This window comes from Sycon ciliatum, chromosome 10 (assembly GCF_964019385.1).
Source record: "Sycon ciliatum chromosome 10, ocSycCili1.1, whole genome shotgun sequence".
NCBI lineage: Eukaryota > Metazoa > Porifera > Calcarea > Leucosolenida > Sycettidae > Sycon > Sycon ciliatum.
Genome location: NC_088652.1, coordinates 25,494,407 through 25,516,220, shown reverse-complemented (window position 1 = coordinate 25,516,220; position 21,814 = coordinate 25,494,407). Strand labels below are relative to the sequence as shown.

The following is a 21,814-nucleotide window of genomic DNA, read 5'->3' as shown; positions in this document are numbered from 1 at the left end:
GTCCACAACTGTACAATGCTCTGTCAGTGTGCATTCTACACTCTCCATTTCACACTTCAAATCATACCCGGAACATAGTTAAACTGACGATGAATGAAAACAAGAAAGACTGGGGATGGACTGGAAAAACAACTTCGTTAGCTGAATGGAAATGATACAGTCAACTTCGCTAATAACGACTGCAGATATAACGACAATTCGCGAATAATGACAGAATTTTCATGCCCAGAGCAAAGTCCATTCTACCTGTATACATATAATGAGACTTCGGGTATAACGACACGTCGCGAAAAAGGACACTTTTCTGATGCCCTGCCGAGTGTCGTTATCCACAAAGTTGTCTGTATTCATACTGTTTCCGGAGGGCAAAGAAAACACGGCGGATCTTGTGGGTCATTGGCACAGTTAGGCACCCAATAAAATCATGAATGAAACGTTTTGAATTGGCACCGGTCACCTACATGTATTATTACAGGTGCCATCCTGAAGTCCTCCTCTAGAACTTCTAATACTCCAGTGCCAGCAATCATAGTATTTCATGAAAAAAATCTTAGTGCCGAAGAACGAACACGGAACAGGCTAGAATTTCACCAAGCTCAGCAGACTAACCTATACACGGTGACTCCACTGTGCATACACTGTCATAGATGTACATGAAAATAACTTGCATGGTCTAGCCCCCCCCCCCCCCCCCTCTCCCCCCAGTTCTTCTGTGACCGGCAGTACTATAGGCATGCTGTTCATTACCAGTGTTGCCACCCCCCCCCCCCCCGTTTTGTTCCCCCCCCCCGTTTTGTCCCCCCCCCCCCCCCGTTTTGTCCCCCCCCCCCGTTTTGTCCCCCCCCCCCGTTTTGTCCCCCCCCCCCCGTTTTGTCCCCCCCCCCCCGTTCTTCGGTGACCGATAGTACTCTGGGCATACTGTTCATTACCAGTATTTTGTTCTTCTTTGTCCGTGTGTAACTGCGTTCACCAACAGACTCTGGCGTATGTGAATACGCCGCGGTGTTCCAATGACACCAGGAACTGCACCAATGCCACGCAGCTCCACTCCGAACCCCTGGTACTTGTGGTAAGGAAACCTTGTCCACTTTGTCTCATTTGTGTCTTTCCCTCAAACCAGTTAAAACTTTGTCTTGGCAAAATCGTTTTTACTGCTAGTGATCCTACGTATGTCGCTTTTGGATATTTGTCTCTTCCATGAATGGATGGGGCGAATGGGATTTTCGGTCAGTTTGACCACTTTGTGGTGGGTCTGATCTACTCACCTCCCACCGCTTGGGAGCTGCATCTGCGCCTTGAACCAAGAGGGCGGTGGCGTTCCTGCGGATGCGGAAAACTCGGCCGTCAGCCGAGTGTTGCGCGAACCGTGAATTTTTTTTAATTTTTTTCAAGTGCGGCTTATACTCCGGAAAATGTGGCTGCCTGCTTGGGTATGTGCTCCTGGTGCATGATCCGCACCCATCTGTGTCAATTCTTTATGTCAAATACATCCCTACCTATGAGTTCTGAACGAAGAAGAAAAAAGCAGGGACAATTTAAATTAATGGTAGGGGACACATACTGACCAACCACCAAAATCTCAATCCCTTGACAAGACATGCAGAATCCCTGGAATTCTCTCAAAATCACTGGATGACACAAGAACGCGTGAAAAAAGAGCTTTTCCCGCCAAAAAAACGATCGACGGCACAGGATTCTGGACTCTGCGTACAGCACAGTTCGACCCTGCATTGCAGTTTGATCAGTCGGCGGGCGCCAAGCGTGCCTGTCAGTGCAGATCATGCAGGCAAGGCTGGTCAAGTCTTGAAAGTGCCGTGCAGAGTTCGAAGCGCGAGTGCACACCGTGCATATTTGTGAAAAAATCTGGACATTGAAAGTGAGTCATTGGAGTTTTCAGGAAAAATCTGGATCATACAAAACTGTGACTTTTCCGGGAGTTTGCTCAAAATCCCGGGACCGCGGGACTATTGTTGTTTAAAATCCCGGGAAAACCGGGAGGGTTGGCCTGTATGCACGCAAAGTGTTGGTTTTGTGATTTGTTGCTGACGCAGAGGGCCGAGCCAATCAGTGACGATGTGGAAGTATCGCCACAGCTTGTAACCGCCAAGATGAGGGCAGGTATGTGCGCCTTCCTATGGGGGGGGGGGGGGGTGCCTTCCTATGGGTGTGTGTGCGTGTGTGTGTGGGAGGGGAGGTGTGTATGCGCATGCATGTGGGTATGTATCCATCATCATCATCACACTACAGAGTGTCTGGAATACAGACGTACATAATGTAGTGATTTGCTTTCGTTTCCCGATGGTAACAACTGCCGACAGTGTCCATTGCCAGTTTTACTGCCCCCCCCCCCCCCCCCCCCCCCCCCCGGTATTGCCTGCCACATACAGCACAGTGAATGTGCTGTGGCAGGTGTCCATCTTCCCTTGTCCTTTCCCTACAGCTTTGGCTGTGTGTGTGCGTGCGTGTGTGTGTGTGTGTGTGTGTGCGTGCGTGCGTGCGTGTGTGTGTGTGTGCGCTCCCATTTGTGTGCGCGCATGCATTTGTTTCCATCTAGGTGACACCATGAAGCTACAAGTACAACTGAGAAGAGCACCCAACTATCCACTGGATGTTTACTATCTGATGGACCACACTCTGTCCTTTGAAAGCGATCTTCAAGTCCTGCAGAATGACGCCGAGGCCATAGGTAGGCACAACAATTCTTAAAGATGTTTACTGTAAATATTCAAAATTTCGGCGCTGCAAAAATGCGGCATTTCATGATTTTCGAGATTTCGGCAGCGACTTGTTTTCGGTACAGGGTTTGCGTGTGTGTGCGTGTGTGTGTGTCTATGTGTGTGTGTGTGTGTGTGTGTGTGTGTGTGTGTATGTGTGTGTGTGTGTGTGTGTGTGTGTGTGTGTGTGTGTGTGTGTGTGTGTGTGTGTGTGTGTGCGTGTATGTGCACATGTGTGCGTGTGTGTGTGGGGGGGGGGGGGGTGGTGTGTGTGTGTGTGTGTGTGTGTCCATGTCTATTTATGTGGATGTATGTATGTGTGCTTGTGTGCATGCATGTCGTGTTGCTAACCTCAGTATCATCCGTCAAGCTGGCCAGCAGAAATGCTCGTTTAGGTTTCGGTGCGTTTGTAGATAAGCCCATTCAGCCGTACGTCATCACGCAGCCACAGAGCAACGAACTCAGGTCAGGCGCTTTCATAGAGATCTTGGTTTATTGGTTTCACGTTTCTCCTGATGATGGCGGTGTACGGTTGCCCTTGCTAATGGCAACCTGAGAGAGGACGATAATTCTCTGGGTCCCCAAGTAAAATGAAATATCAAGAACAACAACAATAACAAATCTTGATCTGGATTAAGCAGAGTATTGCTTTTCGCGAGTTTCGTTATTGATATCTTCTTTATCCTGATGATGGTGATTCGTTCCAACAAGGGATTAGAAAATGACATACCTATTCGTGAAGTTGAAAGTATGCCCTCGGATGGTAACTAGTTGTGGAGATAGTGTCAGCATTCTCGAGTTGTTGTAATACCCCGATGTTGGAATTCACGAGATTGGTTGTACCCTGGGGCTAAAGGATATTAGTGACCCTCCCTCCTTTCCCTCCCATCTCCTCCTCCCACCTCCTCTTCCTCCCCTTCCTTCCTTCTTCCCCTTCCCTTTCCTCCCCCTCCCCCACTCCTTTCCTGCCTCCCCCTTCTTTCCTTTCTTTCCCTTCTTTCCTTCCTTATATTCTGGAAAATATGGTAACTTAATCAGTTGCTCTCTGTGTCTTTGCTGCTGCTAATATGCAGGCCGGTAAAAATGTGTGCTAACTGTACACTGCCGTACGCGTTTGAGAACGCAGTGCCGCTGAACGACAATGAAACTAAGTTTGTGGTGAGTTGCCAGGTGATGATGCACCGTATTAGCCCCAGTAGATGTGCACTTCTTTCATTTGTTCAAAAGTAGTCAGACCTGTGCTACCCAGGCAGTTCACTTCCCCGCCTGATCCTTGGAATTTGAAGTTCTCCCAATCCTTTAAAAATAGATATCCGCCCAATATTCGTTGACTTACGGTGCAAGGGTATCTGGTATCATCTGCTGTGTGTCATGGGCAGAATGGCTTGACCGGACGTCGTATCTCCGCTAGTCTGGACAGACCGGAAGGAACTTTCGAAGCCATGATGCAGGTCCTCGTCTGCCCTGAGGTAAGAAAGACGTGCTATTTCTGCTTTGTGGGTTCAGTGGAAAACCGGATCTTATTGGTTCGATCCCATTCCCTTGATTCTACACGTTCTATCTCACTCTCCCTAGCTCTCTCTTCTCTCTCTATCACTATCTATCGCTCCCTCCCTCTCTCTCTCTCTCTCTCTCTCTCTCTCTCTCTCTCTCTCTCTCCTCTCTCTCTCTCTCTCTCTCTCTCTCTCTCTCTCTCTCTCTCTCTCTCTCTCTCTCTCTCTCTCTCTCTCTCTCTCTCTCTCTCTCTCTCTCTCTCTCTCTCTCTCTCTCTCTCTCTCTCTCTCTCCCTGTCTCTCCCCCCCCCCCCTCTCTCTCTCTCTCTCTCTCTCTCTCTCTCTCTCTCTCTCTCTCTCTCTCTCTCTCTCTCTCTCTCTCTCTCTCACACACACACACACACACACACACACACACACACACACACACACACACGCACACCGTCATTGTGAAGATATGAATTGAAGCTTTAGCTCCAGGCAATGACCTAAGTCACATGACAAGAGAAGTCTGCTTCTGTGCATATCTCTACAATATTATCAACCGCCTAAGGTTAAATTTCTCAACAAGTCTTTTCCTTCGGGTTACAGATACGGTTATGTGTATGTAGTGGGAACTTTGGTAGTACCGAGTACCACGAGAGCACCCCGCCACGCGAGAGAGCCCCACCTTGATTTTATAGCCAAGGGAAGGGAAATTGTATGCCAGAGTGTTGCTAAGTTTGTACGCTGCGAGAACCTTAGTACACTAAGGACATACTTGGCATGTTCTTTGTGTGGAGCTGGCATCCGTTCGAAGGTGAATTGAGTATGGATTGACTGCACAGCATGCAATGTGTGTACAAGGTCCGTGTCGTATTACCAGCAAACAGGACACACTTCCACAAGCCGAGCACGAAAGGACGATGGGGTGCTCTCGCGGTACTTTACGGTAGAGGTCAATGGGAGAATATCATGATCTCTATTTGGGCACGGGCAAATTTTTGCGTCCCACACATGCATATTGCCAGGTGTGTCTTTACCACCAGATTTATCAATCGCACATGCAAGTGTTTATTATTATTATTTAAAACGTTTAGCGCGAGTATACTCGTCATTGCCCAGACGCGATGGGGTCTGCATGACGAGTATACTCATCGTTGCCCAGACGCGATGGGGTCTGCATGACGAGTATACTCGTCATAAACCCGGAAAGGGTTAATTGGTTTGAATTCATAGATGCAGTGAATGGGATTTTTGGTCTTTGACCACTTTGGAGGGTGTGATCTCCTCACCTGCCACCGCTTTACGAGCATGCATCTGCGCCTTGATCCTTGAAGGGTGGTGGCGTTCCTGCGGATGCGGAAAACTCGGCCTCTAGCCGAGCCTGACGCGAGCCGTGAATCTTTTGTACTCATACCATGTGTGTATGTTACCTGTTTCTGCTGCAGGAAATAGGCTGGCGTCCGACTGCACATCGCGTACTTATCGTAGCTACTGACACTGGCTACCACGCTGCTGGCGATGGACGGGTAAGGGACTGTACCCTGAAGGTGTTTAGGCCCTTGAATACTAGCATGGTTTCCCTGACTCTCACGTGTGCTGCAAACCCGGAAGCCGTTACAATGCGAAACCCATTAGTGGTTTTCACGGTGGGTGTGTGAAGTCGCTAAAGTAAGCGTGCGCGAAACGTAGAACTGTAGCAAAGAAACTGAGGAAATTGACTGCAATCGCAAACATCTCCAGGTGCAAATCTGTCTGTACTGACAAATCGCTAACTACTTGAACAAGCCCAAATGTTGCCGGATTTACGGTATTGTCAAGTGAATCCCGTGTATGTTCTGTGCGTGTGTGTGTGCGTGTGCGTGCATGCACGCACGTATGCATGTGTGCACTCTGGCTTCTTCCCTTCACAGCTGGCCGGTATTGCCTTACCTAACGATGGGCGATGTCATCTGGATGCCGATGGCACGTATTCTGCTTGGAACACTTACGTAAGTGGAACACTCATACTCCCGCCGGATACCCCAGGGGCGTAGCAGCCGGTCCGGCCGGTTCGGCTTTTGGCCGGACCACTTTTTTTAAACGCAATGCCAAAAGTGCCCAGAATGCAGGATTTTGCACCCTAATTAGTATTTCAATATATTCCCAGGGGGAGACCCCCCCCCCCCCCCCCGGACCCCCTCCGGCCGGACCACATCCAACGGCAGTGCTGTATTGATTTATTCTGGTATTGATTTATTTGAATTCGGTATCTCAACAGTACAATGTACAACTTGGGAAGATCCGAATGACATAGATACATAAACATAAAAGTGGAGTAGGTGCTACAGCTGATCATTTTATCGCAGGTTGTGGGACTAAACTAATACCAGTATGCAAGTACACAAGAAATAAAAGCTGAATAAATACGACTGCATGACAGTGCTACGCGTCTGTACCCAGACACAGAAGTCCACTGGGTAAGGTCGGTACTCGACCATTAAAATTTTGACAAACAGAAGAAGAACCCCGAAACAGTACCAGTATGCAGCGCAGAGCTTGCCATGGAAACATGCTGTGCGATCCTTGAAACATTCCTTTTTTTATCGTCGAAGAGAATGATGCCAAGATCAAGTCCAGGCATGACATGAAGCCTGCACCAGAGCGCAGAGAATTGCCATGCGTTGATCCGCGTGGTGAAAGCAATACGTCTGAAATTCGTTCCGAAACAATCTTGCTGACGTATCCTGTGCAGATTTGGGTTTTTTGCATCTCAATCAGTAACTTCTACATCATAACATCCACTTGTGCTGACCTGGCCACAATCCACATGATCCATGGGAAGACCCCGAGACACGCAGCTGAAAAATCGGTTTTGAAAAGTTTGAGCAATGTTGTGCCGCTATCAAACTTTTGAGTACAATCCTTCCTGTGTGTGCGTGTACGTACGCGCGCGCGCGCGCGTATGTGTGTGTGTGCGTGTGTACATGTGTGTACGTGCATGTGTGCGTATGGGTGTGTGTGTGTGTGTGTACTTGCGCGTGTGATTGCTGTACGGTGTTACAGGACTACCCATCGCTGGGGCAGATCAACAACTTCGCTCAGTTGAACAGCGTCAATATCATCTTCGCCATCAAGGACGGTGCCACAGAACAATATAACGTGAGTAGATTCAAGGAACAAGGAGATGATGTGGCACTAGAGTATCTCCATGATTTCTTCAAAGCCCCGCATCAGTGAACAATGGCAAGAACTTGAGGTACAACAGCATAGCTAGAGAGAAAAGAGAAATTTTGGCAATAGGCAGGGGCGTCGCACACGGTACGGTCACTGCGGTATTGACCGTACCACTTTTTTGCCCCAGATACCCCGTGAATCAACCAAATACACTGATCTGGGATCTAAAATTCCAAAATTTTCGGCTCAGCCACCCCTCCCACACGAGTAAATTGTACTTCAGATGGCTGACCGTACAACACAAAAATACCTTCCGACGCCCCTGATAGGGTTATAGCGTGATACATTGTTGCTGGCTGTTTGACCAGACCAGTGGGAGGTGGTGCAATGTGCACTGATTGCTAGGATTACTTGTACAAGGCCAATTGAGTCATCTGTCCAAGATTCCTTTCAAATCTCTCTCCCCAAGTTTCCCGGGGAGACCCACTGCGTGACCAGTGTTGCCAGTGGGCATGTACAAGTACAATTGTTTGTGTTGTTGTTGTTGTTGTTGTTGTTGTTGTTGTTGTTGTTGTTGTTGTTGTTGTTGTTGTTGTTGTTGTTGTTGTTGTTGTTGTTGTTGTTGTTGTTGTTGTTGTTGTTGTTGTTGTTTATTTTACTGTGTCTCTCTGTGTATGTACACTTGCATGTGTGTGTGTGTGTATGTGTGTGTGTGTGTGCACGTGTCTGCGTGTGTGCACGTATGGTTGCATGTGTTCTCACGAACACGTTTGAACCGCGGGGCATCTGTTGTCCACAGTTTGTGCGAGACTTCATTCAGAACTCTGTGCAGGTGTCTCTCCAGGAGACTAACACCGTCAACAGTATACGACAGCTGCTTATCTCTTCATTATCGGTAGGTCAAGAGAAGGCAGCGAGCCAGATGCCAGCCTTGAACTCGTACATTGAATAGAAGGTCGCATGAGTGATGTTTGGTGAATGTCTTCAGCCAGTATGCATGCATTGTACATGCCGTGAATATCAGCTTTTTTTCTCCATTTCTCAGTTGTTGCGCATAGCTGTGTTCTGTTCCAAGTGTGAGATTAGATCCAGGTTTGTATTGTCCTTATCACAGCCCTAGCTGTTATGCACAATAGCGACATCGTGTACAGGTGTAGGTGAATGATTTGTGTGTCGTTCTGCGCCACCTCATACTCAACACAGGGGCGTCGCACACAGTACGGTCACTACGGTATTGACCGTACCACTATTTGCACCAAGCACCCCGTGATTCAATAAAATGCACTGGTTTGGGCTCTAAATTTCCAAAATATTCGGCTCTGCCACCACTCCCCACGAGTAAATTGTACTTCGGATGGCTGACCGTACCACACTAAATTACCTTCCGACGCCCCTGTCAATGATTATCACACCAATAGTTTTCATCACTCTATTAGAGGCAGCACTTGGCTGATGGTAAAGCAGCATACCTGTTCACTTCAGGAGCGGATCCAGGAGGGATTCCAGGGGTTCCGCGGAACCCCCTAAACTTCGTAAATGTACTACTGGCAACCATACGCGTGTCCATGTACATGTATGCGCTACCGGTATTCAGCTTTGACTATACTGGAACCCCCTGTAAAGATCGCTGGATCCGCCACTGCACTTGATGAAGTAAAATAAAGGCTGATATACAGTCAGACCTCGCATAACCGCACACATCCGTTTTCCAGAAAAAGATCCGGATAGGCGAGGGAACCGGATAATCGAACACACATACTGTATGTATATTATGTGCATGGCATATGCTGTAAATCGGTAACCAACAATTTTCTACCAGATGGCGAGGGATCCGGATAGGCGAGGGAACCGGATAATCGAACACACGTATTGTATATGTACATGGCATATGCTGTAAATCGGTAACCAACGATTTTCTACCGGATGGCGAGGGATCCGGATAAACGAGGACCGGATAAGCGAGGTCTGACTTTACCAGACCACGGGGACAAGTCAAGTGCCTCCGCCACTTAACTGTTTCCTTTTTCGGCCACTTCTCCTATGTTTTGTTCTTTTCCTCGTTTCTTTTTGTTCTCCACCTGTTTTCTAGTAGGGCTGTCTCAGTAGTAAAAAAACAAAAAACTAAAAAACTAAAAAAAAACTTCCCTGCTTCATGGTAGACTGCATCAGGGTCGGCGGACCCGGTCCGGTTGGCCAGGCCATGGCCGAACCAGCTCTTTGACCATCAACGTGTCTTAACCGCCAAAGGGGGTGATCTGTGCCTGCCGTAATTGTCATACGTAAAGTATGAATAGCTGTAGTACGGTCTGACCAATCGAAAACGACGTCACTATTGTTTCATGCTGTCCGTGGCCCTTGTGTGTGTGTGTGTGTTCTCGTGTGTGTGTGTGTGTATGTGTGTATATGTGTATGTGTGTGTGTGTGTGTGTGTGTGTGTGTGTGTGTGTGTGTGTGTGTGTGTGTGTGTGTGTGTGTGTATGTGTGTATATGTGTATGTGTGTGTGTGTGTGTGTATGTGTGTATATGTGTATGTGTGTATATATATGTGTGTGTGTGTGTGTGTGTGTGTGTGTGTGTGTGTGTGTGTGTGTGTGTGTGTGTGTGTGTGTGTGTGTGTGTTCTCGTGTGCAGAACCTACGTAGAGACGCCAAGCCATCAGTGATCCGAGAGGAAGGTGTGCGTGTCACTAGCATCACCGCACAGTGCAGCTTGTAAGCCAGTAGTTCATCTTGTAGGACATTACTGCCGGCGGTGACCGAAGAACTGGGCGGGGATCAGCCTCCTGGCCTAGATCGTTCTTATTTTCATGTAGGACAGTCTATGCACAGTTTAGTCATCGTCTATACACTGGTATGCTGTGCTTGGTGAATTTCTAGCCTGGTCGTTCTTCGGCGCTCTACTGTACTGTAGCAGTAGTATAGTTGAAAAATTAAAACTGACAGGTTCCGGGCTGTCCAATAGAGTGCTCAATACCGAATGGCTGAGCTAGTTCAAACAATATTATGAGGATGAAAAAGTGTTTTAACTTTTGACAGTATTCGTTATCCTTTTGAGACTTGGATTGCTAAAATAATTTCATCGCAAATTGGTCCAGATTCAGAAAACGCTAAAATGTTTACCTGCTAAAATTGGCCGTTCTGCAGTATGCATACATGCACTGGGGAGGGGAGGGGGGGGGGGGGAGGGGGGCACCAGAATGTCCAGGACACCTCACTTTATTGAGATCACTACTTCCTACCACTGTGGTTTCTGTCTCTGCTCCATGTTGTCCTGGCTTCAGGGCTTTCAAGCGCTTTGACGTCACAGACACTATAGAGGGCTGCCAAGATGTGTTCGATCGTCAAATGGCCAGTTTTGAGGTGACCATCCAGGCCGGAACGTGTTCTGAGCTGAAGTCTGGTGGACGGTAAGTGACGTTTGGAGAGTTGTGCTGTCCATTCGGAAAAGACATGACTCACGACCTGTGTAACACTGGTTTGGACCGACTTTCGGCTTGAAACTTGTTCGTCAATTCGGTCAAAAATGGGTTTAGAAAATCCGTCACTCTAAACGGTGGGCAACACGAGGCCTGGCCTGATTTTGTGGAACCTGGCCGTATATAAAATTTTCTTTGACTTTCTCACGCCTTGATCCCTGAGGGTGGTGAGGTTCCTACGAATGCAGGAAACTTGGCCGTAACTAAATCAATAATTTTGGTGAATTTTCTAACCCCAAACTCGATAGGAAGAACTGCATGGTCAGCGAGTGGACTGTCCAGCCAAGAGCCAAGACTATTTCAAGTTATTGGTGAATGCTGCAACATTCTAACATTTCAACAAATCTATGTCTGTCTGTCTGTATATCTATCTACCTGCCTGTCCACCTGTGGGCGGGCGGGCGGGCAGGCGGGTGTGTATGTGTGTGTTTGTGTGTGTGTGTGTGTGTGCATGCAAGTGTGCGTGCGTGCAAGCGTGTGTGTGTGTATGTGTGTGTGTGTGCGTGCAAGCATGCGTGTGTATGTGTGTGTGTGTGTGTGTGTGTGTGTGTGTGTGTGTGTGTGTGTGTGTGTGTGTGTGTGTGTGTGTGTGTGTGTGTGTGTGTGTGTGTGTGTGTGTGTGTGTGTGTGTGTGTGTGTGTGTGTGTGTGTGTGTGTGTGTGTGTGTGTGTGTGTGCAACTATTTACATTTGTGTGTGTATGTATGTATGTGTATGTGTGCGTGCGTGTATGCGTGCGTGCATGTGTATTTATGTACATGTGTGTGTGTGTGTTTATACTACAGCGCTCTGGTGCGTATACCACTATATGGAGATGTGGAGATAGAAGTCGAGGGACAGTGTCAGTGTGCGTGTCAAGAGACTCCTCCCGTAAGCCAAACCTTGGGTGTGTGTGTGTGTGTGTGTGCGTGGCGCGTGCGCACGAGGAATGTGTTTGTGTGTGTGTGTGTGTGCGCACGCATGCGTGCATGTGTGTGTACGTGTGTACATGTGTGCGTGTGCGTGAAGCATGTATGCAGTGCTTATAGGCATCAGGATCATGTCTGGATGTGACGCTTCAAAACCGTCCAAACAGTCCCATGAGAGTGATGCTGTATTGTCTTGAGCACACTTTCTGGCGAGTGTCAAAGTCAACAGTTGTGTTTGTACCATGCTCCCTGTGTTCCTTTTCGCATACAGTCAACTTCGCTAATAACGACTGCGGATATAACGACAATTCGCGAATATCGACATAATTTCCACGCCCAGAGCAAAGTCCCATCCAACTGTAATACATATACCGTATTATCTCTAATATAAGCACAGTCTCCAATAATAGCACGTCTCCAATAATAGAACACCTTGGAGCGGATTTCAAAAAATAAAGTGCTCAGTCTCCATTATAAGCACACTGCGTAAATTCATTATCTGTATCGGCGAAAAAACCCTGAAATATGTGTGTCTGACATATAAATTTGGCATGGCAACATGCCTCTAAAATGAGGTTGAAATAATAATGGAACAGTCTCCAATAAAGGAACGTCTCCATTAATAGCACGGGGCGGATGTACATTGAAAAAATAAAGGACCGTGCTTATATTAGAGATAATACGGTAATGAGACTTTGGGTATAAGGACACTTCGCGAATTAGGACACTTTTCTGATGCCCCGCCCCCCGAGTGTCGTTGAACGCAAAGTTGACTGTACATCATCCTGAATTTGATGCTTTGAGCTGACTCGATTAAACAGCCTGTAATGTGCACTAGAGGTTTTTAGCATCGGTTCGGCCAATTACTGTGAGCTGAGCTCAGCTGATGAGACCTGACAAGGTCAAAAGTTCCAAACAGCTTTGCTTCTCGGAGAAAAGGATTGTTACCACCCACGTTTGCCCTGTGAACTGTGCACAGCGATGATCATGGCTGACTTGTGCCTGTGACTTGTGGGGACCGCGAGTACAGTTGCCATTATGTTGTGTCCTTGAAACTTTCATTGCCTTTGGTTATTTCTCCTGCTCATACACCAACATGTCAAGCATGCGTGCGTATGTGTTTGCGTTCCCATGTGCGGATCCGTGTGTGTGTGTGTGTATCCGCCTGTTTTTGTGTGTGTGTGTGTGTGTGTGTGTGTGTCATTGTGTGTGTGTGTGTGTGTGTGTGTTTCTGTGAGCTGATCTGTGCATCCTTCTGTCCGTCTGTGTGTACGTGTCACTGTGTGTGTGTGTCCGTGTGCGTATATTTCAGGTTTTGAACTCCACTTGGTGTACGACACAGGGCGCTGAGCAGTGTGGCCTGTGTAACTGCAGGGATGGATTCAGCAAGTAAGTACAGTCAACTTCGCGTATAACGACACTCGGTGGGGCATCAGAAAAGTGTCCTTATTCGCGAAGTGTCGTTATACCCGAAGTCTCATTGTATGTATTACAGTTAGATGGGACTTTGCTCTGGGCATGGAAATTCTGTCGTTATTCGCGAATTGTCGTTATATCCACAGTCGTTATTAGCCAAGTTGACTGTACATGTAAAATACAATACAATAATGCCCATCCGGAGATGATGGCAGGTCCTGAAAGGACCGACAGTGTTTCAGTCACGCGGAACAGAACTTCGAGTGGCGAGTGAGGTCCTGGCGACGGCGAAAATCTCGACCGCAGTGGCACCTGAAATCCCGAGACACAGGTTTAGGCGGCTGGATGGTGTTGCAGACCAGTCTCCACGCACGACGGTCCTCGGCTAGGCTGTACATGTAGTGGCATATGCACACACTCTGGCACTGTTTTGATAAATATGACCTGGCTGGGGATATCGGCGGAGAATTTGAAATTTGAACTCGGATGGTGAGCCAATTTAATTATAGTAGAAAATAAGGAGGACAAAATGTTATGAGTTATGACTAACTGTCCACCAACGTAACCCCTTAATACAGGGAGTGCAACAAATTTGAAATTTGCAATGCTAAAAAAATTATAAAAAATATATTACGGTTCACGTGGCCGAGTTTTCCGCATCCGTAGGGACGCCACCACCCCCTGCAGATCAGGGCACAGATGCATGCTAGGTATGTAGATAGCTCTGTCGTCGGGTGTTTTCCCGAGCGATGGGCTTATCCGGTGCTCCCCCCTTTCACACACACGTACTCCACAGCACAGCGCAACAGTTTATCCTCGAGGAAGAGTTCATTTGCTACCCTGTTATTGAGCACTCCTGCTTGTTGGGTCTCGCGAATCCAAGTAAAATCAATCAGTTCAGGGAAAACACCAAGAAGAAGTTTTACAAGAAGAACGGTAATATCATGCGTACGCACATGCGCACATGCAACCCGCTCGCGGACCGCACGGAGCGGCGAACCCCGAACGCAGCGCGCCGCCAAAAGGACCTTGTAGAGGTCAAGCGGACTACATTTCTTTGTGCCAGGAAACACAGAGATATACCTAAACATCACACTTCAGTGTTTTGAAAACATGGGTGTGTGTGTTTTGTTGCTGTTTTTTTCTTGTCTTACTCCATACAGCAAAAATGAGTTTCAGCGGTGTGAATGTGACGAACGTAACCAAGCACCCTGCATACAGTAAGTGAGACACAATGTCGCTATAGTGACCAACTGTGTATGGAACCACACCTTCGGCATTTCGGGGTTCGAAAAATCAGGGTTTCACAAACCAGGTTTTCATCTATAAGGAAGCTCTTCCCACCGTGTATCCAAAGGTGTGGGGACAAGAGAAGAGTTCTTTTTGCTGCTGTTGGTATTTATAAGGCCTGGTTGTGTTGGGCACGGAGGCGTAATTGCTCTCTGTTTGTCTTTGCGTCTGCGTCTATCTGTGTGTGTGTGTGTGTGTGTGTGTGTGTGTGTGTGTGTGTGTGTGTGTGTGTGTGTGTGTGTATGTGTGTGTGTTTGTGTTCTGATTTTAACTATCTATGTTGTCCTCGTGCAGGCCGGGTACTTTTCAGGTGTGCAGCGGCCGTGGGAGGTGCGAATGTGGCACGTGTGAATGCGAAGGTCTTTCGGTACGTTAGGCTGTTTGAAGAACAGTGCTTGGAACCGTGTTTTGTTCGTATGACTTTCAAGTATTGTTGCCGTCCATGCAGTGCCATCACTGCATTTCAAGCTGATGCTGGCTCACCTCAGACAAGATGGCGGTGAAGAGAATGACACAGAAGCGGAACCTTTTTTTAATTTTTTGGATTTCTATTCTTTTTGTCTCAAACTGGGTCTTTTGCAACTGGATGCTGTGGGTGTGTGTGTGTGTGTGTGTGTGTGTGTGTGTGCACGTGTGTGTGCACGTTTGTGTGCACTTGTGTGTGCATATGAGCGTGCATGTGTGTGCACATGTGTGTGTGTGTGCACATGCATGTGCGTGTATGCATGTGTGTGTGTGTGTGTAAGTTTTTGTATGATTGTATGCTTCCATGTATGTCTCACCGTGTACACGTGTGTGTGTCTTGTGTGTCCAGAATGGAACATATTGTGAATGTGACAATGGCAACTGTGAGGTTGGTGACAACGGTCTGCAGTGCTCAGGCAGTGGCGAATGTGTGTGCGGCACCTGTAGATGCAACGAAGGCTTCATCGGCGACGCGTGCAACTGTGCCACTTCGGACGATCCATGCCAAGCCCCAGCAGATGCGTTGTCGGTAAGCGTTGCATCACGTTGGTATCCCGTAAGGTTTGTGAGTTGACCAATAGTCTAACCTTGAGCAACTACAGTTGAACATCGATGGTACGACCATTCGATTATCCGGAATGGGTTTTTGAGCCGCAAGTGGCTCAGGCTGCGCCTTTTCGTACGAGAGCTTGCACGAAATATTAGTAGCTGCAGCGCTCACTCGCTGCATGTACCACTGTGTACAGGCTGTGCAGTTAACAACTTACAAAACTTACAAAAACTAACATGAAAACGACTGTTGTTGCGGGTATCGTGTGATATACCGAACACAGGTAACAGCCTGTGGTAAGATTTTCCTTATCCGGAACATTTCATTACCCGGACACCTTCCCAGGATCCGCTGCCCAGAGGTGGTCGGCTAATCGATGTTCAACTGTACAAGTGCTCTCACTAAACTAAAGTTTGGAGAATTAGAATTTCTGTTCCTCTGACTAGTTTTTGGTGTGGTGGGTGGCGTGGATATGCAGGGGCGTCACACATGGTACAACCATGGCCCTACCGCTTTTCGTCCAGGATGGTCCGCCCAGAGCCTCTGTAGAGTGCTAAAACGTGCCCTGTTGGCCGAAGCGGGATACCCCGGACCTCCGGTGGTACCACTCTCTGCTGCCCTGTGACGCCCCTGACATGTGTTGTGCAAGAAATATAGAATTTTTTTTTTAAATCAATGGGTTCGCGTACCGGGCAGGTCGAGAACAAGGAGTCGTACAACTCCCTGGTCAAGAACCACCTTTTCCGCTTCCGTGGGACGTGCAAGAGATATGCTTGTTAGGAAAGATTTATGGAGGCTAGGTGACTTGGGGTGCTATGCCACTACGATAATTACTGTTCTTGTTGCTGCTGTTATTGCTGCTGCTGCTGCTTGTGTTCTTGTCATGGGTGTAGGGACGTCTATGCAGTGGTCAGGGAGAGTGTGAGTGCGGTCGGTGCAGCTGTCTTAGCGGATTCAGTGGCCCGTTCTGCGAATCGTGTACCCGCCTGCCCGGACAGGTCAGTCTTGTTTGTTGTTGTTTTTTATGGGGAAGCTTCATCACCCACCAAGCCAATAAAGTCTGTGGAGTTTTACCGCCATTGGTATTTGTGAACAAAATTTATTTTATGATTCGCACTCAGCCTCAGGTGAACATTGCCTTCCGTGAATGTTTAACCTATCCAGTGCGACAAGGTATTGGCATCCATGTTTTCCATGCTTCGATTAGTCACTGTTCAACCTTTTCTTCAGACTGCAAATCCATGTTTCTTTGTGCAAATATCAATGTGTGCTTTCTCTCCATCTGTGTGTGTGTACGTGTGTACATGTGTGTGTACGTGTGTGTACGTGTGTGTATGTGTGGTTGTATGTGGTTGTATGTGTGTGTGTGTATGTGTTCACATGCATGTATGCCTGTGTGTCTGTGCTGTGGCTGCTCTGCTCCATCCTCTCACCCGCAGTGTGACCTGGACGTCTGCACGGCGTCCGAGGATTGCGTGGACATGCGCGGATCGTCTATTGGCAACGCTACATCCTTCGCTGACATAGTACGCAATAGGCCAGGGCTAGCAGTGTGCTCCGACTTCCCAATTCGCCTCACAGAAAACGTCACCTTGCCCTACCTCATCGACGGTGAGTATGCTGTAATCACTATGATTGTACTGCACAAGAGATTGAGCAGGGGCGTCGGACACGGTACAGTCACTACGGTATTGACCGTACCACTATTTGTACCAAGTACCCCGTGAATCAATAAAATACACTGATTTAGGCTCGAAATTTCCACAATTTTCGTCTCAGCCGCCCTCCCCCACGAGTAAATTGTACTTCAGATGGCTGACCGTACCACACTAAAATACCTTCCGACGCCCCTGTTGAGCAACCGTGTTCTTAAACCTCAATGACATGCTGTTGCGTACTGTGCGGCCTTGCTCGCTTTCCCAAAGACGAATATTCTTTGTGTTTGAGCTGCAAAGCGAAAGAATGCTTTCGTATCACACACTGGCGGGAGAAAGTGTTAGGTCCGACCTTGAGCTGAGTATGATGATAATCCGAAAGAGTGTGCAACTACCTGCACTATCTGTATTGAGTGCCGAGCGAAGGCAGAACTTCACATCACTTGGTGTGGCTCTATAACATGCCATACATACTGGCAAACAGTGCAACGTTATCGGCAGGGAGGTGCACCCAAAGCAGGGTAGCAGTACCAATCTTCACACGTGCTTGCATGATCACTGAACACTGTGTGCATTTGTGTGCACACACTTTTGTGCATTTGTGTGAAGAGTTTAGATGGAAAGCGAGAAAAGCGCCAAATTTGAGGAATTGAGATTTTCAGCTCAGCGTAATCCGCAGGTCTAGGGGCATGCTGACACCATATTTCACGTTCGAAATTGGAAAAGAACTACTAATTTTATGGATTTAGGTACAAACTGTAGTGAATAGTGTTTGTCGCCGTATTGTCCCTCTCATCTATCATACGCATGCTCGTTGTAAATAGATCAGTCCTTGGCTTGTCCCGCAAGGGACTCCTGCGTGACTTGCAGGCAAATACAACATAGTGTTGTAACTCCCTTTCTCTACCTGCTCCCAGTCCCGTGCCATCTCCACACTTGTACAAATGGGACGACGATAACTACATTTAGAAGACTATATTTGTGACAAGACGACTGAAAACACAACTAGACCTGACGAACTCAAGACGAAGACATCATGAACTCAAGACGAAGACATGATGAACTCAAGACGAAGACAGCTTTTCATACCACAGCAACACGCGCATGCACCAACATGACGTACACACGACGTACACAAAATAACGTACTACAACAATAGTGGCAGCGGTGGGATTCGAACCCACGCCTCCGCAGAGACTGGAGACACAAACCGCAGATGACTTGAATCCTTTTTTGGTCAATATTCGAAAAGTGATGAAACGGATATGTCGCGTTTTGCATCAGAACTCTTCGTTCATTATCATTGTGTCCGGTGGTTGCAGGGTTGTGCATGAAACTCTTGAGTTGCACCCATTATGCAGTAAAACCTGTAACTAAAGACCACCGTGACCAGCGACCAGCCTGGTACTACCGACCACCGTGACCAGCGACCAGCCTGGTACTACAGACCACCGTGACCAGCGACCAGCCTGGTACTACAGACCACCGTGACCAGCGACCAGCCTGGTACTACACACCACCGTGACCAGCGACCAGCATGGTACTACAGACCACGTCGCCAGGCACGGACAGCCTCACGTTCATATTATGGTTGTGCGGTGCAAACCTCTAACTAAGGACCACCTGCCACTAAAGACCGCCTTCTCCGGCCCCCAGAGGTGGTCGTTAGTCACAGGTTTGACTGTAGCACTGCTTGACTGTAAACTGTTCGTATGTTTTTTTAGAAGTAGAAGTCATTGTACAAAGCATACCACATATAAAAACATTGGCAGATAGTAAAAGATATGGTGAAAGGATCATAGAGATCAAAGAGAGAAGAAAAACTAATGGGATAGAATAGCAGCCTCGGCAACAGCAACCTCAGCGGAAGAAGTGGGGATGTACAAGAACACACACCTAGCACCACGCAGACACGTAAACTCTTCGTATGCACTATTTTTTGTAATTCTCCATACAGGTGCCAATGCAACGCAGTGCAGTACAGTGGTGGATAGTTGCACTGTGACATACTATGTGGCTGTTCGGTCGGCAACCAGACCGGACCGGCGGGTGTTTTCACCGCTGCGTATTGCCAAGGACAGAGGTATGTTGTTAGGTGTGTGCGCGTGTGTGTGTGTGTGTGTGTGTGTGTGTGTGTGTGTGTGTGTGCGTGTGTGTGGTGTGGTGTGTGTGCATGTGGAGGGGCTATGCGTGTGTGTGTGTGTGGGGGGGGGGTGTTTATGTGTGGGAGTGCTGATACATTTACGTTTGTCCATCTGCACAGATTCACACATTACAACAAATAATGCTGTATGTATAGCCTAAGGTTCTTGCATGGCAGATTTCACATGAACACAAACACTCATGTTTGACTGATTTGTTCTGCTATCTTCTGTGTGTGTGTGTGTGTGTGTGTGTGCGTGCGTGCGTGCGTGCGTGCGTGCGTGCGTGCGTGCGTGCGTGCGTGCGTGCGTGCGTGTGTGGATGTGTGTGTGTGTGTGTGTGTGTGTGTGTGTGTGTGTGTGTGTGTGTGTGTGTGTGTGTGTGTGTGTGTGTGTGTGTGTCCAGTGTGCCCTACGACATCCCGATCCGGCAGCACCTTCAACTACCTACCAATGGTCATCGGCATAGTGCTTGGTCTGTTGTTCATCGGCGTGGTGGCGTTGCTCATCTGGCGCTACTACACATGGCGTAAGGATGAGCAAGAGTACAGCGAGTTTGTGAACAACACCAAAGACCAGGATTGGTCCAAGGTAAGATTCGAAATCTGGTTTAGTTGGTGGACTCGATCGCATAACTTGTGCCCACAATTTCCATGTTACAAAAAGGAAGATGATACACTATTTTTTTTACTAAGAACACAGCCCTACCAATAGTGTGCTGCCTTCTCGGTACATACGTATGTACACTGTATATCATGTGCACATTCACATGTCTGAAGGTTTGTGGTTATTCAATAAAAAATAAATAAAAAAGACACGTGGAGACCAAAAAAAAAAAAACACAGGGATGTAGGGACTCACGCCTGGGTTATCCGGACCCCGAAGTTGCGGGCGCTTCGGTCTACCGGGCACCCTTTGAGCGAGTATCAGTGGATATAATTACTACTCTTTTGTCAATTCTGTGGAAATGGTGACGCTACAAGTTATGCCATATTGACAGCACACTTTCAACCTCGTGAGTAACGCCAACTCGCGAATAATGACACAGACTGCGCCCTTGGCAACCGATTGACTACCTACATTCAACTTCATGAATTGCCACTTTTTTTCTCAGGCACAATTGAGCGGCGTTCGGTTCCCAAGGCTGACTATACTGGGTGATGCAACTTAGACTCAGGGTGGGGGAAAGGTAACGGATTTTGTTGCATTGGTGGTGGCTTTCTCCGCGACACCGGCTGAATTAATGTGTGGATTGCTTTGCTTTTGGCTCCGTTCCTGTGTGCGTGTGTACAGTCTCAAAACCCGCTATTCAAGAATGCTACCATGAAGTTTGACAACCCTATCTTCTACACGAAACCGCCCACCAACGGCAAGGGAATCGAAGGCGAGCCAATTTGAGATGTGCCGCTGATGAGTCAGTGTTTGTTTTTCTGAACTGAACTTCCCCGCAAAGAGTTGTCTCGACCGCACATAGCTGTGTCAATCGCACATAGCTGTGTCAATCGCACAGAGATGTGTCAATTGCATGTCCTGCTGGTGATGGGTATATTTAGACATGAATAGCCTTCATCTGGCTCTTGAACCGACGTTGATTTCGTAGTCCGATCTTTATCCAATGCTCCAGTATACTACGCATAGCAGAGACCGAGAAGGAGAAAGAAAGATGGAGAGAGAGAGAGTGTGTGTGTGTGCGCGCGCGTGCGTGTGTGTGTGAGAGAGAGAGAGAGAGAGAGAGAGAGAGAGAGAGAGAGAGAGAGAGAGAGAGAGAGAGAGAGAGAGAGAGAGAGAGAGAGAGAGAGAGAGAGAGAGAGAGAGAGAGAGAGAGAGAGAGAGAGAGAGAGAGAGAGAGTTGTGACAACATACAGGTACCAGTTGTTGATCTGCACACAATCACCCACCACGCATCTGTGTATATTTCTTTATAGCGTCTTGAGCTCCGGTGTGCACATGCATGCAGTGTACAGTCACAGATGTTGCGCAATCATTGTACCTGCTGCAGAGAGCGTAGAGATAAGCTAGAAGCTTACAGTCTGGCTAGCTCCATATACGTTGACATAACAATCCGATCGCCGAGCATGGTCTGCTAGGCATGCATTGATTGAGATCACCTCATGCGTAAGGTGTGTGTGTAAGCTTCAAGGCCAATGACATGAGCATATCCTGCACTATGCTTTTTTCAACTTCTGTTTTTAGCCGCTCTCCCGAAAGCACATTTATGGCAGTGTGCTCGATGTTTCAGTCCTAGTGCAGAGCCCTATATATTCTCATTGTTTTAATGTTTTGAGCGCATTTTGAGTACATACGCTGCAACCCTCACCCAATGACTTGAGAACGTTCCTGCCATTTTGCCAATTTCCCTGTATTTATCCGGCTTCTAGTCAATTTCAGTATTGCAGTCTCTTTTTTTGTTGCCCTGCATTCGGTGCAGCTGACGCCGGCGGTGTGGTTTGGTGCATCAATACCAGGACTGTACTGGTGGTTTCATGCATGGATGAAATTTTCCTGCTATACAGTAATCGAACACACATGCTGTATGTATGCATGGCATAATGCTGTAAATCGGTAACCAA

At 47.8% G+C, this 21,814-nt stretch overlaps 1 protein-coding gene across 1 annotated transcript in view; it reads left to right on the top strand.

The window, feature by feature from the left end:
• Positions 1–21,814, top strand: part of LOC135826316 (integrin beta-3-like) — a 28,194-nt gene extending 6,380 nt beyond the window's left edge. The window contains exons 3-24 of the mRNA XM_065338936.1: positions 977–1,069; positions 2,052–2,118; positions 2,555–2,686; positions 3,071–3,179; positions 3,788–3,872; positions 4,094–4,183; positions 5,638–5,718; positions 6,103–6,180; positions 7,235–7,330; positions 8,145–8,240; positions 9,977–10,056; positions 10,626–10,751; positions 11,605–11,689; positions 13,040–13,116; positions 14,307–14,363; positions 14,728–14,800; positions 15,248–15,427; positions 16,342–16,446; positions 16,888–17,059; positions 19,061–19,186; positions 19,651–19,835; positions 20,538–21,814. Coding sequence (XP_065195008.1) covers positions 977–1,069; positions 2,052–2,118; positions 2,555–2,686; positions 3,071–3,179; positions 3,788–3,872; positions 4,094–4,183; positions 5,638–5,718; positions 6,103–6,180; positions 7,235–7,330; positions 8,145–8,240; positions 9,977–10,056; positions 10,626–10,751; positions 11,605–11,689; positions 13,040–13,116; positions 14,307–14,363; positions 14,728–14,800; positions 15,248–15,427; positions 16,342–16,446; positions 16,888–17,059; positions 19,061–19,186; positions 19,651–19,835; positions 20,538–20,642 — 2,298 coding nt within the window. The 3' untranslated portion in view covers positions 20,643–21,814. The remainder of the gene's footprint in view (positions 1–976; positions 1,070–2,051; positions 2,119–2,554; positions 2,687–3,070; positions 3,180–3,787; positions 3,873–4,093; positions 4,184–5,637; positions 5,719–6,102; positions 6,181–7,234; positions 7,331–8,144; positions 8,241–9,976; positions 10,057–10,625; positions 10,752–11,604; positions 11,690–13,039; positions 13,117–14,306; positions 14,364–14,727; positions 14,801–15,247; positions 15,428–16,341; positions 16,447–16,887; positions 17,060–19,060; positions 19,187–19,650; positions 19,836–20,537) is intronic.